The sequence below is a fragment of the Thamnophis elegans genome, chromosome 1 (genome assembly GCF_009769535.1).
Source record: "Thamnophis elegans isolate rThaEle1 chromosome 1, rThaEle1.pri, whole genome shotgun sequence".
In the NCBI taxonomy this organism is placed as follows: domain Eukaryota; kingdom Metazoa; phylum Chordata; class Lepidosauria; order Squamata; family Colubridae; genus Thamnophis; species Thamnophis elegans.
This window is the reverse complement of record NC_045541.1, coordinates 27,407,216-27,425,209: the sequence shown is the minus strand read 5'-3', so window position 1 is coordinate 27,425,209 and position 17,994 is coordinate 27,407,216. Positions and strand designations below refer to the sequence as shown.

At 39.3% G+C, this 17,994-nt stretch overlaps 1 protein-coding gene across 1 annotated transcript in view; it reads right to left on the bottom strand.

Annotated features, from left to right (window-relative positions):
* Positions 1–4,637: 4,637 nt before the first annotated feature.
* Positions 4,638–17,994, bottom strand: part of LRP2 (LDL receptor related protein 2) — a 161,947-nt gene continuing 148,590 nt past the window's right edge. The window contains 8 exon segments of the mRNA XM_032224888.1: positions 4,638–4,799; positions 6,758–6,829; positions 7,608–7,715; positions 7,852–7,962; positions 9,932–10,061; positions 11,601–11,721; positions 11,869–11,936; positions 15,541–15,631. Coding sequence (XP_032080779.1) covers positions 4,638–4,799; positions 6,758–6,829; positions 7,608–7,715; positions 7,852–7,962; positions 9,932–10,061; positions 11,601–11,721; positions 11,869–11,936; positions 15,541–15,631 — 863 coding nt within the window.

Genomic DNA, 17,994 nt, shown 5'->3' with positions numbered 1-17,994 from the left:
AAAATATCAATTGTGATTATTATTTGGTGGGTACAAGTGTGTGTTTGTTTGTATGGATATATGCACAAGTGTATGTGTTTTTATACATGTTGATACAGGAAGACTAAAATGAACCAACAAAGATGTTTAGCAAAATCAAAATATTAAAATAAAATAAAAAAAGACCAAAATGAAATCAAATCAAATCAAATTTTGATAGGCTAGTGGGCTCTCAGAGGCCTAGGGAGCCTTCTTCGGTGGTGGTTTAGATTTGCTGGATGCTGTGAGGTGCCCAATTCCAAAGTGCTTCCCGGCTTTTGAGCTACAATTTACAAGCCTATTGTCAGCATTCACCTTGTGATAAACCAGACAAATGAGGGGAAGCTCCCAAGCAAAAGCAGACCAGCCTTAATCCAAGAAGTAATATGTGGTCTCTATAGCTAGACACCCTGCAGAAAACTGTTCTTCCCTTCCCAATCAGGATAATGAAGACTACGTCAGCTGGGCCTTTCTGAAAAGTGACTGGGTTCAGTGGTTGCACTAGAAATTAGCATTGCAGATTAACAGATTTGGAAGGGATCTTGTAGGTCATCTAGTCCAACCCCTCCCCCACCCAAGCAGACCCAACACTATTTTTGACAGATGGCAATCCAGTCTCTTCTTGAAAGCTTCCAGTGATGAAGCTCCCACAGCTTCTGAAGGCAAGCTGTTCCATTGGCTGATTGGTCTCACTGTCAGAAAATTTCTCCCCATTTCCAGGTTGACTCTCTCCTTGTTCAGTTTCCATCCATTATTCCTTCTCTGGCCATCAGAAACTTTAGAAAATAGGTTGAACCTCCTCCTCTCTGTGGCAGCCCCTCAAATAGTAAAACATTGCTATCATGTCTCCCCTGGTCCTTCCCTTTACTAAACTAGCCATGCCCAATTCCTGCAACTGTTCATCGTATGTTATAGGCTTCAGTCTCTAATCATCTTGGTTGTTCTTCTCTGCATTCTTTCTAGAGTCTCAATATGTTTTTTTTATAGTGTGGTGACAAAACTGGATGCAGTACTCTAGGTGTGGTGTTACCATTCTTACCATTTTAATGTGGGATAATCTAAGGGCAATGACTGATCATGCTAATCTTATCAACTTGCCTGATTGTGTTGCTTATTTGGAGTCTCTTTGCTTATGAATAGATTGGTCCAGTGTTTCTGAATGGATACAAAATCTCCACTCCAAAAGACCAGCCTCTTCAAACTTCTGCTTGAGATCCCAAAGGTGCTTTTTCAAGAGGCAAGTGGACTTTCCGGTTTTTCATTGAAGACATTTCACTTCTCCGCTGAAGAAGCTTCTTGGAGGAGAAGCAAAATGTCTTCAATGAAAAACCAGAAAGTCCAGTTGAAAAAACACCTTTGGGACCACCATGACCTGGATGACTGAGAAGCTCCACAGGCTTCTGCTTGAGGTTGTTTTCCTATGGCAGGAAGACTGGGGCTGCTTTCTGCCTTTAAGAACATGTTTCTCTAGGAGGGGGAGCTTCCCACAAGAGCTGGGCAAAAGTTTTAACTACCTTTCAAAGTGCCCAAAAGACAGATGACTGGCACGATAGACAGACAGCTGGTGACTTGGGCTGTCCTTGAGCATGGGTCTAGTGTTCTTCTGAAAGACTGCTGCATCTGTTAATTTTGACTTTTGAGTGAAAGTGCTCCCATGTATCAGAGGACTCAGGGTATGATAAAATCTTTTTTTTTAAAGTTAAGATGGAGGCTGTTATATGCAATTAAAGCTCCACCTATTTTTTGTGTCTGACTCTGTCTTTGGGGGTTCATAAAACAATTGAAATTAGCTTGTTTCCCTGGGACCTTGGCATCCAGGAACATCAAATACATCCAAAATCTATCTATATATAAATGTGTATGTGTGTGTATGTGTGTGTCTGTATGTATGTTCCAGCAAAACTCTTGAACGCCTCGAGCAATTTCAACCAAACGTGGTACACAGATGACTTACTCTCTGGAAAAAAAAACTGTGGGGTAAGACACCCCTAACACCCCTCGGTGTGTGTGTTCTGTTAAGATACAGCCTGTTGGGCCTTAAAATGGCTTCTATTGTACTGCTGTAAAATGGCTCTATTGTATAGTGCAGTGGAGTTGCCATGGTAATGGCTTCACAGTACTTCACAAGGGGGCTCCCTCTGGTAAAGGGGAAAATGCCACATTAGAAATTATGTTTGGTCTGGACATTTCCCCCTATAAATAAATACTTGAGCAACACAAGGTTATCATCTAGTTAGAAATAAATCTTCTTTGGAGGACTCAGGGGGAAGATAGCCAAGTTTGAATTCTGAAATACTGAACTGCCTCTCCTTTAATTTGCTTCAGATGGGATTTGATAGGAGTTGATTAGACAGGAAACGTGCCTTTTTTTTATTCAGCTCCTGATGCTTCAAAGGGTGGTTGAGAGAAAGGCTTAATGGAGAAATTGCTAGTTGAGAACCACGTTTGGCCACAGCCTGCTTCTATACCTCTCAGCCTGAAAGGATTTTGCAATGGCTGAAAAAACATACTAGTAGCCGAAGGGACCCTCAACAGCTTTTGAGAGATGGAACTAGCCTTTGAGAGGGCCTCTTGAGAGAGAAGGCCTTTGGCCTGGCAAGACACTATCTGGATCAGTGTTTTTCGAGCCTGGAACTTGAAGATATGTGGACTTCAGCTCCCAGAATTCCACAGCCAGCATGTTAGAAAATCCATTCAGTGCGAAAGGAATGCATTGGCCCTCATTTGGTTTTTATGATATCGTTATGTAGCTCTGCCTTTAAACTATATGATGCTTAATATGATGAAGCTGCTCTGTGATTTCCTGACCGGGAGTTATTTTTCAAGGCAGATTCGGGGATTTTTCTATTTTGATTGGCATTGAAATGGAAGGTTCTGTAACAGCAGCATTGAACAGCCAAGAAATGGAAAACAAATTCAGCAGTTTGCCACATGATACCTTTTATCTTCTTTTCAACTTCCCTTTGGTGTCCCAAGAATGTATAAATTTCAGCCTTGGTGCCAATTCAAAATTGAAACATAATGTGTTCCTTAAAAAAAATATTACTACCAGCCAGGAAACAGTTGGCTACATATTGAAAATGGAAAGATAAATCAAATTTAAGGTGTATCATTTATTGATTTATTTCTGAGGCTCCAAATTCCAACCTCATTTATAGGGAACATCCAAAATCTGATGTGATACATGGATGTGGCGGCAAAAAGAAAAGAAAAGTGCTTTGCAAGAGCAGAAACACACAGAAGCCTAGTGAATAACAACTAGTTTTGACTTCTTTTCCCTTCCTTTAATTTCTTTTGGCGATTAATTTTTAATCATTTCCCAGCTACTAAAAATTTATTTAGCAAATAAAAATTTACCAAGTGAATTCAATTTGTTAAGCATATCCGTTTAAAAAATGTTCTTTGGCGAACTGCCAACCCCAATTTCAATGATTTTTATCTTTACACACACACACACACACACACACACATCCGTACATACATACATACATACATACATACATACATACATACATCCTTTTAATTCAAGGCCTGAAGCATAATTCACTTGCCAGAGTCTAGTTTCTAACTAGGTCCCAGGATGTCTCTGGAGTCCTGATTCTAATCAAATTAAGAAAAAGTCAGGAAATGATAAAATACTTTAGATTTATTCAGCAGCAGCATATTCCAGTTTTCTTTTTCTAATCACAGTACCTATCAAGGCAACAAAAACATAAAAACAGGGATAGCATTTCACTTTGAAAAATAATATATATTCAAAGAGCAGAAGTCTCATACATTATAAATTTATTAGCCTGGACTTCTACATTAATAGTTAGACCAGGAGTATAAAACAAAACAGCAGGTTAAACATTCTTGCACCGTGCAGAGATTTCCCACAAAGGGATGAAATGAGGCCTCCTAAAACAGTTCTTCAATCAAGTGTTTTGGATAGCCAGTTACTATCAATTTAATACAATGTGAAAGACTTACACAGACTTCACTCTAGAATGGAATTATTTCACTGATAATCAGGAGGTTCTCCAATCGAAAGGCAAGCTTTTAATACAAAATAAAGTTTGTGCCATTTTGTTTTGCTTTATTCCTTTGAACAATTAGCTATCATCTTCTATATGATATAAAAAGAGAGCCTTTTTTTCATATAAAACAGAGGAGAGATGCACACCAGTGCATATTTAGCAGGGTCTGCCTATAAATATAGTTCCAAAAGTCTTGGAAATTCAGTAGATGTCACTATGCTCTCCTCTATATTATTTAGTATAATTATATTATATAGAGGATTTATCCCTAGTGATACGATTTCAGAATATTGACATCAACAACCTGATAATCTTTTAGAAATTTACAAATGTACAGCATATTTATAACATTACTTTCAGAGTGTCAGTGCAAAGATATACATATAGTACACTGTGATAATTACTCATAAAAATAGGCATTGGCGTGTGTAAAAAAAAAAAGAAAAAGAAGAGAACAATGAGGCATGGTTTTGACACGTTTCCATCTAAGGCTAAAAATATTTCCTCACAGAAATATGAACCATTTTTCTTCTTTCTGTTTACCAAAAAAAAACCCGGATGTGCAAATGGTTATGTCTAGAGATTCCCTAATTGAATCAGTTATACATTAGAATCCTCTTTGACTAGATTGACAGTGTCTTTAAACGAATCTTCAGTCGCTGAATAGGCTAACGGTGAGTCTCTTTTCAAAATAATCTTCTGAGGCAGTGATGGAGAAGAGGAAGGGGCACTTTCAGCTTCTCCTTGCTGTTCTTTCTCCATCTGAAATATGATATAAAGAAATAGAGTAGAGCTATCAGTGTTTATTATGCCTCGTAATGTAGTCAGTCAGCCACACAATACTGCTCGTGTTTGTGCAGCTATTGCATTCAATTTATTTTAATTTCTGCATGTAGAGATATTCAACCATTATTACTATTATTACTTCAATATCTATAGTCGTAACTTAAATGTGATGTAAATGTTTTAGAGCATGAATGAAAAATGAATTTCTGCAGAAGGCACAAAATTTTGATAAAAATATTGCAAACAAAGGCACTCTGTGTGTGTGGGGGGGGGAATGGGGTCAGTAGAAAGCTGAATATCAGAACTGATCGGAAGAATCTAGGCTGTCAAGGAGGTTACAGGAACATTGAAATCTCTGTTCTCGGTAAGCAAAAGAATTTGCTGAATGTTACAAAACACCAATTATATAAAAAGCAGCTGGACAAAGCCCGAGATCTAACTTAACCATACCAGGAAAGACTTTGAGTCCTTAGATACCACCAAAATTTTGGACCTCTGGGAAAAAACCCTCATCATACAAAGCTCTATGACAAATTCTCTGTATTTATCAACAAAGAGCATCTTTAATAAATAATAATTCTCTATTTTTGCCTGTGAGTCTCCTGATGACTCAGGGACAAAAGTTTTGTGAAGTTTTGATAATACAGTTCCCAATTAGGTAATCCAAAATGTCCTCTAACTTTTGCAACTTGTAACATTTTAAATTAATTGATTTCACCAGAAACTTACAGTAAAGAAAATGTATTTTGATTATTCATGTAATAACTGCAGCTAGGATTGTATTTGCACACATTGGAAAAATGAAGATAATCCCTATGGATGAGAATGTGATTAGGAAAATATTAGAATCTGCAGAAATGAATAGGTTAATACTTGAAATTAAAGAGAGGGGACAATCTGATTATTATAATATATGGGAATTATTTTATCAATGGTTATATAATAAATATGAAAAGTGGAAAAAAACAGAAGAGTGAAATAGAGAAAATGTTTTAACAAAATTAAATAGGTTAATAAGAGGATTGTTATAGTATAAGGTATGGTATATATTAGTATTAAGTTAAGAATAGATAAAATAATAAATATGGCTGTAAATTGTAATTGTTATTGTATAAAATATTCGCACAAAATATATGTACCCACTGCCTAATGGAAGATGATGTTTGAATTAAAATAAAATAAAATAATTTTAAAAAATCATGAAGTTTTCTAGGTAATATATTTGGAAGTGGTTTCCTATTGCTTTCTTCCTTGGTTGAGAAACAGTGACTGGTCCAAATCACCCAGTGCTTAATTCAGGATTAGAACTCGGGTCTCCCTGCTCTTCTTGTAAGCCTTCGCTACAAGAACAAACTAGTTCTCCTTTCATACATTAGATAGAATTAAATCCCTGTGTTAGTCTCATGCTTGGACTATTCAATATTCTGCTCAATAATGCAGAACTGATTATTCTGCCCAATTTGGGGTCTGGGGAATGATATAGCCAACTAAATAAAACTGTAACATGGCTCTATGCATGGCAATTTTGGGCATAACAGCAGCTTTTATTTCCAGAATTAAATGTAATATGTCCCCCTGCTCTAATAGAGGGCAAGGCAAAAAAAAAAAATAGAGAGAGGAATGTGTTCCTGGAATAGAAGGAAAATCACACCAATTCCTGGAGTCACCTTACGGAATTTGTCTCTCATTTTCTTCAAAAACAACAACAACAACAACAACAACAACAACAACAACAACAACAACAGAGAAACTTGCAACACGGGAAGGAGAAAGAATATGGGGAAAAGAAAAAAAACCTCTCCTTTTCTAATTTCACTTTTATATACATTGCTCAATGCCATTTCTCATTATCAAGGACAGAATATTGTGAAGCATCAACAATTTAAAAATAATATTGTTTTGCTAAATAGGAATTTGAAACTATACGACCTTACCTCCGAATAGATGGGATTTTCAAAGTTAGTACTCTGTTTCATTTTTCTTTTAAAGAAGCTCCATTTTGATTCCTGAAATAGTTTTTTTTTTAAAAAAATTGTGTGAAATTAATAATTGATTGATAGCAATGAATCAGTAATTTGGACCCAATTCTTTAAAATTCTTTTTTTGGAAGACAAGGAACTTATTCATTCTTATCCTTAGCTATTTTGAGTAAGATCAGGCTCGGTGAAACCCCGAGGGCAAGAAAGGAGATAGGGAGAAATAATCAGACCCAAAAGATGCATGTATTAAGAGATACCACCTTTGTTTCTCTAACAAATCACACCATATATTGAAATGATATTCATCACTTGGAAAATATACATATTCTTGATATGGACATAGTAAGATACAAAATCTTTCATCTGGGGAAACTACTGGTAGTCCTTGACTTATGACCACAACTGAGCCCAAACGTTCTGTTGCTAAGTGAGACATTTGTTAAGTGAGTTTTGCCCCATTTTATGACCTTTCTTGCCACAGTGGTTCAGTGAATCACCGCAGTTATTAAGTTAGTATCACAGTTGTTAAGTGAATCTGGTTTCCCCATTGACTTGGCTTGTCAGAAGGTCGCAACAGTTGATCACTTAACTCCGGGACACGCAACCATCATAAATATGAGTCAGTTGCCAAGCGTCTGAATTTTGATCGTGTGATCTTGGGATTGCTGCAATGGTTATAAGTGTGAAAAACATGTCCTCAGCCGCTTTTTTCAGTGCCGCCATAAGTCCCTTCTCTCGTTCCACAACGCATCCCCCATTCTTCCCATCTGATTCTGCCACACCTTGTACCGTCACTTTCTGTTACCTGGATTGTTTCTGTACTTGCAGAAGGCTGAGCTGCCTCAACTGATACAGGTGTAGCGTATACCGGATTCTCAAAGTTTTCGTTTCCTTCACTACTGGAAGTAGTTACCTATTGTCAAAGATAGGTTTGACAGGATTGAAGAACAGACCAACTATAGAATGCTTAAAAGGAAAGGGGACTGGGGAAATGACATGTAAATGGATACTAGGGTGGGGGAATTTTTTAAAAAAAATCCTCTTCTTACTTTTGATGGAGATGCTACAATCACATCATCAGTTCTGGTGTCTTTTGTAGCATACATAGGATTCTCAAATGTAATTGGCTGCTTCCCAGTTTCCAAAGCAAAGTTCTCATTCTGAAAACAATAGCCGTATAGATTAGTCAAAGGTTGACTAATTTGTAATTTTTTTAATGCAACACATAATGAAATACACAGAAAAAGAAATACTGTGGGCAAGAGGAATGGAAATATTAATCTCACATGGATTAACCTTTCAGCTTTTTTTTTTAAATGATAGATTCTTTTGGCATATATTCAGTGTAGCAGGCATGTTGCCATTATTAAATAAAATGAGGCAAGATTATTAAATCAAATCACTGCTCCTGAGTAACTGCAAGCTGACCATTCTATAAATCATTTGCCAGGAAAATAAATAATTTTTTTCTTCCTCATCCACAGACACATACTTGCTGGAGGAAGCAAAGTCTTATAAAAACAAATAATTGGAAATAAAAGAGCCAAAGCAATTTCATTTCAATAGGTACCTCACCAGACTTCAAAGTAATTGGCAAATGAACCAGAAATGTAAACCGGTTTATGTCTCATGGCAGAGAAAGGCTTATATTAGGTGTATAGAAATGGGCAAGGGAGTTCAACATTGTTTTCTATTATTACCTTCTTTTCTGCTTAATGAGGAACCAACTAGTCAGGGGTATTAAACTCGATCCCGTCGTGAGCCATATCAGAAATTTGTTTGCCCTCGTTGGGGGGGGGGGCATGGCCTGGTCATTGCGGCCAATTAAGTGGGCGTGGCTGGGCTTCGACAGCCCACAGGCCTCATGTTTGACACATCTGAACTAGATGGTAAACAGCCCAGGGCGCACATCCAGCTTCTGCTGGACTTGGGAAACTAAATGCTCTATATTGGCAAGGAGATCAAAGATATCACTTAAAAATGAGCTCCCTTGATGAGCTGTCATGGTAACTGAAGCATTGTTAACAACTCTAATGAGGAAGACCAAAGAGGAATTAATATTGCCACTACCAAGACCAAACCCTTGTTTTGAAATTTGGCAGGACTGAGTAAGACTGATATTGCCCTCGTTGGGGGGGGGCGTGGCCTGGTCATTGCGGCCAATTAAGTGGGCGTGGCTGGGCTTCGACAGCCCACAGGCCTCATGTTTGACACATCTGAACTAGATGGTAAACTAGATCGGTTCACTCACGTAACACCTATCCTCCGCGAGCTGCACTGGCTGCCTATTGGTCTCCGGATACGCTTCAAGGCGCTAGTCGTCACTTATAAAGCCCTTCATGGTATTGGACCTGGGTACTTGAGAGACCGCCTGCTGCCAATTACCCCCTCTAGACCGATTAGATCCCACAGACTAGGCCTCCTCCGAATTCCATCCGCCGGCCAGTGTCGACTGGCGACTACTCGGAGGAGAGCCTTCTCTGTGGCCGCTCCGACCTTCTGGAACGAACTCCCCGTGGAGATTTGAACCCTCACCACCCTCCAGACCTTCCGCAAAGCCCTTAAAACCTGGCTATTCCGACAGGCCTGGGGCTAAAAAGCTTCTCCCCCCTTCTCGAATGGTATGACTGTTGTGTGTTTTAAATTATGTATTGTTGCGCGTTGTTTTAATTTTTTGTCTGTATCCCCCTCCCTTACTTGAGTTGTGAGCCGCCCTGAGTCCCCTTTGGGGGAAAAGGGCAGCATATAAATAAAATAAACATCAAACATCAACATCAAAACATATTTCTTCTTTAAATAGCAAGGAAAGAAAGGTGGGAGACCACAAGGCATGAAGCCATATGCGTGTGATCAACATTTTGAATTGGCCTGGGTGCCCCCTGCATTGGAAAAACAGTACTGCAGCCTAAGGGTCTTTGAGTTTCTTTGGCTGATGGCGAAAATTACACATTAGAATTTTGGGACACATTATAAGCACTCTCACAAATGGTGCCATGGGAAATGGCCGACGGGAAAACATTTATTAGAAAGCGAGTTTTTATGGGGACTGAGATTAGAGGCTCTCACCTCCTAAAAGGCAAGATTTAAGAGAGCTTCGTTTAAAGATGATGGGGGAAAAAATTGTCTTACCATTTGCATTGCTCTGTCAATAGAAGATTCAGCTCCAAAACCAGCTACGTTAATGTCCATTGACACATCTCCCCCAGGTCGGAAGGTTACTCCATTGCCATTTTCCGTGGATTTCACAAGACTACTTAAACTTCAAAGACAAATTTATTTTTTCAGAGAAGGGAGACGTTTTAATACATATATAATATTGTTAACATGTTGTATCATCTTTTGAAGCAGATACAGAAACAGTTGTCCATCAAATGCAACAATTAAAACTGGTATATTTCTTTTCAAAAGTACAGGCACCATATTCAAAAGCCTCCACTGAAGCCTTAGCTGAGATGATCTCTGCTGTCTCTGGGTATAAAGAATGCTTGAATTAGCTGTATATAAAAGAAAATACTACTAAATATTTCTACTATTGTGTTGACCAACTGTATATTGAACTGTTGGTAAAAAAAAAAAAAGGGGGCACATTCCTGGTGTATGGAATGATCATTATGGAAATGTTCCTTAGACAGGTCCTTGTTTCCCTGAGGATATGCCATTTTCCGTGAATTTTACAAGACTACTTAAACTTCAAAGATAAATTTATTTTTAAGAGAAGGAAAACCATTTTAATACAAGTTTTAACATATATTGTTAATATATTATATCATTATATTATGTATTATATATTTAATACACTGTCCCTTCCATAAGCAAGGTTGAATAGAATCAAGACAAATAAGACTGTGCTAGTTTAAATAAATCAATAAAGGTAAAGGCTCCCCTCGCACATATGTGCTAGTCATTTCCGACTCTAGGGGGCGATGCTCATCTCCATTTCAAAGCCGAAGAGCCAGCGCTGTGCGAAGACGTCTCAGTGGTCATGTGGCCAGCATGACTAAATGCCAAAGGTGCACAGAACGCTGTTCCCTTCCCACCAAGGTGGTTCCTATTTTTCTACTTGCATTTTTACGTCCTTTCGAACTGCTAGGTTGGCAGTCAATTTTTGATGAAGATTTCAGTTAGAGCAATTCAAGCAACCATCTCTTAAGCAAGAGTATGTGTTGTGAGTTTATGGTTCACAAAAGAAAAGACCAGAACTCGCAGTAGAGTGCACTCTCCTTTGCTACAAGAGTGGGGAACAAGTGACTCTCTGGATTTTCTTGGATTACAACCTTCATCCCCTCCCCTCACCAATGGTCACAAAGTTGTCAATCACAACTGTGGGATTCCCTGTTATCCACCCTTACTTTAGAAGAACAGCTAATTTCAACTCATATATACTTTGACCTGAATATTGTGGGGCTTTCTTTTCAATTAGTATGTACTGGATTGCATTGCAAAGCATTTGAAAGGGAGGGAGGGAGGGAAGGAGGGAGAGAGACAGAGACAGAGACAGAGAGACAGAGAGAAGACAGAGACAGAGAGATAGAGACAGAGAGACACACACACAGAGAGAGAGAGAGACGCAGAGAGACAGAGACAGACAGACAGAGACAGACAGACAGACAGAGACAGGGAGGGAGGGAGGGAGAGAAAAAGTGTGTGTGTGTGTGTGTGTGTGTGTGTGTGTTCAACAAAGCATGAAAGCTTTTCTTGCTGACCAAAGAGATCATCATGAGCCACGCTTAATCCTACCAAAATCCCACGGGCTTTCCCATGAGACCAGATCCATCTGGTCATGCTGAACAATACCTACCTCGGAAGTTTGGGAAGGGCAGGTAGCAGGGATCCTGTCCTTCTGTAATTGAAAAAGGCACCCACGCCCAGCGCGCCAATGATGATGATCAGAACAACCGTCAATAAGGCAGCCACCGCGGCTATTAGGGGGGGAGAAAAGCATACGTGAATAACAGGGAAGCTGCAGCTGAAACTCAGAGTTGCTTCAGAAGCTACTTAGAAACTTATTTAAAAGGTTTCGGGCCACTGAGTGATGGCTTAGTGGAAAAATGTATTTTAAAGCTTACTTGTCCCAGGAGGAATTCCTCTTGACAGGCCCACTTCGCAGTAATTTCCAGTGTAGCCCGAGGAGCACCTGGTAAATGAAAGCAAGATGCTTAACTGGAACTGACAGTAGAAAAGTTGGTTGTATTTATTAACAATCCTAGGAATATATATATATATATATATATATAAAGATGGTGTGATTTTTTTCTTTTAAAAAGCAATATCTTGTTAATTATACGTTGGAAGTACAGAGCCACAAACGCAGACATCGAGCCACAAAACAGCTTGCTATTTCTTTGGAAATGAGCATGTTGGAATGCTGAGTCACAATTGATGGCATTTGGGTTAAAAAAGTAATAATAAAGGGGATTTGATTTCAATAGAGCCCCAGTGCCCCCTGCAGGTTCTGCTGAATGTAAAAATGCTTTGATTGTCTAGGTTTTCTTTGCATCTGAGTAAATTGCTTTTAGCTCTTCTGGGTTTTGTTATTTTTAAATCCTTGGATTACCAATCCCCATATTTGGGAACTCTTCTTGATTTGTGATAGGACCTGCCAATTAATCACTCCAGATGCTTTTAAGAATGATGTATTTAAAAATGTAACAGATGAACAGAAGTTCCATTGAGGTGGGCTGTCCCTTCCTGAGCAATAATATTTCACTGTCCTTAGCTAAAATTGATTAATCTTGATACGCTAAGCAAGGTTGGACCTGGTTAATACTTGGAAGGGAGATCAACAGGAAATTCCAAGGCTGTGGAACTAGGCTTGGCTCCATGAAGGTGGCAATGGCAAAACTAACTTTTCAGAAAACAAGGCAGATATATGTTTGTGAAATCACTGAGTGGACTTGAAAGAGACTTTGCTTTGATTGATATCATTTTACCAGGATGGGGAATGGGTGCATATTAGAATGCATCCATGCTAAATATATTTAAGAACAATCTCTTTCCTATTTTACTATGCAAATATTTTAGATACAGCAAGTGTTCTATTGTCCTCCTAATTTAAAGTGGCACAAACCTATAAAGGGACATAGCTGCATGAGGCTTCTGTTATTAAGGACTGATTTTAAAACACCGGCATAAAAAATGCAGTGGCCAAGCTTTTCAGGCAGCGTGTGATCAGGCAGTGTGTGAATAAGAATGCAGGCACAAAGCTTTTTCTATGAGACTGGGGCCTAGCCTCTCAGAAGGGCATCTTAAGGAAGATTTTTATGTTTACGTTTTATGAGATCCCCTTCAAAATGCCACTGGTCACACATCAGTTGCAGATGCAGCTGGTGTACATAAACTATTTAAATGCTTTCCTTTTCTTGACAGTTCTTTTAGACATTCAGTGCGTCAAAGGACCGTAACACATTTATATAGCTCGCAACAATAAAAATAGCAGCCAAACAACAAAACACAAAGAATCGAGTGAGTACAAAAATAGAAAAATAAGTACAAAATCATTACAAGCAGTGCAAACAACAAAGCAAAACAGAGACCATCTGCCACCTCTGACCACCATTTTCCTCTTACTATCTGGCTACTTCTGATTTTGTTTTTCATAAAGCTACAATGCTACATTTAGGTCTTCTGCTTTCGCCTTGCTATACATACGGTAGTTTGGAGTGACAGAGGCCATGGGCAACATGAAGTTTGGAGAATGTCTCTGAAATTAGAATGTGCAATTAGCCAAATCAGGCAAAGAATATCAAACTCACCAGGCCTAGCGTGTGTGATTGCTAGGGGCACACAGATAGCCCAAAGCCCCTAAATTGTGTATCCTAGCAGCAGAAAAAACTGATGCTCCGTTTCCAAAGATCTTCTCTTGGCCTCCCTTGGAAGAAGGAACATCCTCTTTTCTCTCTTTCATTAAGAGGTCCACATGTCAGTCAATCTGCCTTTTCCCAGTGTGAGAGCTTTAGACAACCCGCCATACCCCGCTCTTGTTTGATTTGAATTATGAAGGACACCCTTTCCTCCTCAAGAAGCTCAGGTTATGGAAGATTACTAGCAGAGGTTTGCTTTTTGATGAGCAAGAAAAGCAACACTGCAGGATCTATTTAGGGATCACAGCTACTATCTCTGAGCCAGGAATAATTTACGGGAAATTCTGCAATCACCCCATTTCTATAGAATATTGTAATAAATATTAAAATATTCATGACTGGGAGAGACATGGGAACAAGGTCAGCCAATGAATAGGCACAGCAACTAAATCAGCCAATGGGAGCTTAAACAGATTTGAGTCTGTGCAGAGAATTGAAACAGAAACTTAAGAAAACAGTCTGCTGCTCTGAGAAGTAAACTAGCAGTCTGTCTGGGCTTTCTGCTAAAATGAAGCTAACTGCTTGTGTTTGCCTGCAACTCTCCTGCCTTGTGTTTACTTGGAAGAACCACCTGTTGGTATTGTACATTATTCATCTATTCTTTGTATATAAAGAAATTAATGAACCCAGCTGAATCAGTTATCTGTGTGTGCTTTCTGGATTTGAATTTATGCAACAAACTCTGACATAATATTATCTAGTTAGCGGTGTGAGGAGGAAGAGGAGTATAAGGAGGATGAGAAATTGTGTTTTTAACTGGGCCTTTCATATTAAAATGCTTCTACAAATAGTCCTTGACTTACAACAGTTCATTTAGTGAACATTCATAGTTACAACAGCACAGAAAAAAGCGACTTGCAACCATTTTTCACATTTACGATTCTTGCAGCATCTGTGTGGTCACGTGATCAAAATTTGGATGCTTAGCAACTGGTTTTTATTTAATATGGTTGCAGTGTTCTGGGGTCACCCAATCCCCTTTTATGACTTCTGACAAGCAAAAGCAATGGGGAAGCCAGGCTCGCTTAACAATTGTGCTACCGGCTTAACAACTGCAGTGATTCACTTAACAACTCTGGCGAGGATTCATTATAATTCTTGCATTATTTCTTAATTGTCTCTTGGGTAGGAATCCGTTTTGATCCAAACGAATCATTTTGTTTAGTATTTTTTTTAAGTCTTTAACTCTGGCAAGAAAATGGGGAAAAGTTCAGTTCACAACTGTCTTGCTTAGCAACAAAAATTTGGGGCTCAAATTGTGGTCATATGTCAAGGATTATCTATAAGTCTTGTTGCTCCTTGCATTTTGTCTCTGAACTACTCTCTGGGGAAAAAGGCATTTATGTAAGAAACAAGGGCTTCCTCCTGGGCTAAAGCCTACCATGAATTTTTGCAGCATTTGTATGTAGGAGCATCTATCAGAGCTTACTGTCTACATCAGAATGAGCACACTTCACAGCATTGTGTGACCCCTGGTGGTTAGAATGCAGTATTGCAGGCTACTTCTGCTGCCTGCCAGCTGCCATCAGTTCAAGTCTCAATGGCTCAAGGTTGACTCAGCCTTCCATCCTTCTGAGGTGGGTAAAATGAGGACCCAGATTGTTGGGGGCAATAGGCTGACTCTGTAAACCACTTATACAGGGCTGTAAAAGCACTGTGAAGTGGTATATACAGTAAGTCTAAATGCTATTGCTATTGTGCCCTAAAAACTCCAGTGCTTTGGGTCATACATGCAGTGCCACAATGCATGTCCAAAAGAAGTCATGCTTGCATCATAATATCACAACACTGCTTCTCCCTGCCCATCACACAGACAATGCCATCTGCGTATATTATTTGGCTTGTTAAGTCTTTCTTGGTCCATCTGTAAAAACATACTTGCATTTAGGAAGCTCGCTTTCATCCAAATAGCATGTTCCGCCATACATACACCTGCAGGCTGGTGGCATTGTTGGTGGAGATTCAATAGCTATGAAAAATGAAAGACATGCATTACATGCATTATATGTCTAAGAGCCGAGGTGGCGCAGTGGTTAAATGCAGCACTGCAGGCTACTTCAGCTGACTGCAGTTCTGCAGTTCGGCAGTTCAAATCTCACCGGCTCAGGGTTGACTCAGCCTTCCATCCTTCCGAGGTGGGTAAAATGAGGACCCGGATTGTTGTTGGGGGCAATATGCTGACTCAGTGAACTGCTTAGAGAGGGCTGAAAGCCCTATGAAGCGGTATATAAGTCTAACTGCTATTGCTATTGCTATGTCTATGGAGATTCTCAGTCATCCAGGTCATGGTGATCCCAAAGGTGCTTTTTTCAAAAGGTAACTGCACTTTCTGGTTTTACTTTGAAGACGTTTTGCTTCTCATCCAAGAAGCTTCTTGAGCTCTGACTGATACGTATATGATGTCATCTATCTCCAGTCTACAACACAGGCCTTTCACCAGTTCCAAGAAGGCTCCACACCCATTTGCACCACTCAGGTGACCCTGTTGACACAGATAAACCTCCAGCTGGCCTTAAGACTCGCTAAAAGAATGTAAATGTCCAGCTGTCTGCAAGGAATATAAATCCTTCCATTTCCCACCGTCCAGCCAGAGCTGAAGAAACTTCTTGGATGAGAAGAGAAACATCTTCAATGAAAAACCAGAAAGTCCAGTTGTCTCTTGAAAAAGCACATTTGGGACAGCATGCATTATACCAATCCTGCAAACCATGATGATCTATCCACTGCCAATAACTCTGAAGAATCAGGATTTTATTTTTTTTGCCTAATACAAGATTCTATTTTCTCTTCATGATGATTATATGCCACTTTCTCTTCTGTAAGGTTCAGAAAGTTAAACAATATCTTACAAAAAACCATATTTCTACCTTGCTACATGCCTATCAATAAAATATAATAACAAAACAGCAATATTTGAGGTCAATCAACAGTGAAACTAACCAACAAATAGCCACTCTTTTCTTCAGCTGGTGAAAATAGCAGACCCAAGGGATGTATCTTCAAACTGCTTCTATTGGTAGAAAGGCTTGTGTGTAAGAAAGTGATTTCTGCCAATCTCCCTTCCCTTGGCTATCCCCAGCTTCGCTTCCCTAAAATGTCCTTCGTCTTTTTAGAGCATATTTACAATGTGCTGGGGAGACAAGCTATATTTCTTTCATTCTGACAATAAAAGACTGCCATGTTTAATTCCAATTTGTTTAAAAGAAGACTTACTTGAAGAACATCTTCCGTCAGCATACAAATAAAATAGATTAGTTAGTCATCAAAATTAAATAAACTATTTGATCACTGCTATGGGTAAAGGTTTTCTTTTGAAGAATTACTTTCCTGATACTTGTACACAAAAATGCAACAATTGGTGCTACGTATCAATCAGAAGACACCATGGAAATGCTTAAAGGCATTTTATAGCACATGATAGAAAGTGATTAAAATGAGAAGTGAAATGTTCTCCAGATTTCATGAGAAATATCCTCTTAACTCTAAATACACAATTGTGCACAATGGAAACATACACATTGCATTATTAATATAGCAGTGTCTTGGCTAACTTCAGATTTATGAGAAGGCATATACTCTGAGAATATACACACCAAGGAATGGAGGCAGAAGTAACTGGAAGAAATGCATGTGGCTGTTTCAGTTAGAAGCACCACAAAGTTAGTAGTGAACTAGGAGGCCACATTTAATATCTCTTGAGAAGGCAAGATCTCACTGAGCAGCTTCTAAGAAAAACGAGTAGACTGAAGCCCAAATATGTGAGAACACTTCCATTATTGTTACTATTTGGATAAGGGTGAAGGTAGAATACCTTCTTTTTTCTTAAAATCTATGTCCCAAACATTTTAGGGATTATATATTCCTCATTTAGAATGGTAGAAAACTGCACTGCCACTATGTAATGTATATTTTGGAAGGTACAGTGTAAGGTCGTGATCAGGAACCTATGGCATGTGTGCCACAGGTGGCACGAGGAGCCATGTTTGCCGGCATGGTAGCCCCTGGCAGCCCTCAGCTGCAGCACACATGTGTGCACTGGCCAGCTGATTTTCGGCCTTCTGGAGGGCTGGGGGAGGCCGTTTTCACCCTCCCCGGGCTTCCTCCCCTCCGGGGCCTGGGGAGGGCGAAAATTCCCCCATACACATGTGGGGGTCTCTTGCGCATGAGTAGATGGGTGGGCACGCATGTGTGATAGTGCACGGACACACAGTTTTGGCACACCTTTAGAAAAAGTTTAGCCATCACTGGTATAAGGCATCATCATATTTCTGAAAGTTCCCTGTGGGGGGGAAATGGTTCTAAATAGAAATTTGTTGCAATGGAAAATATTTG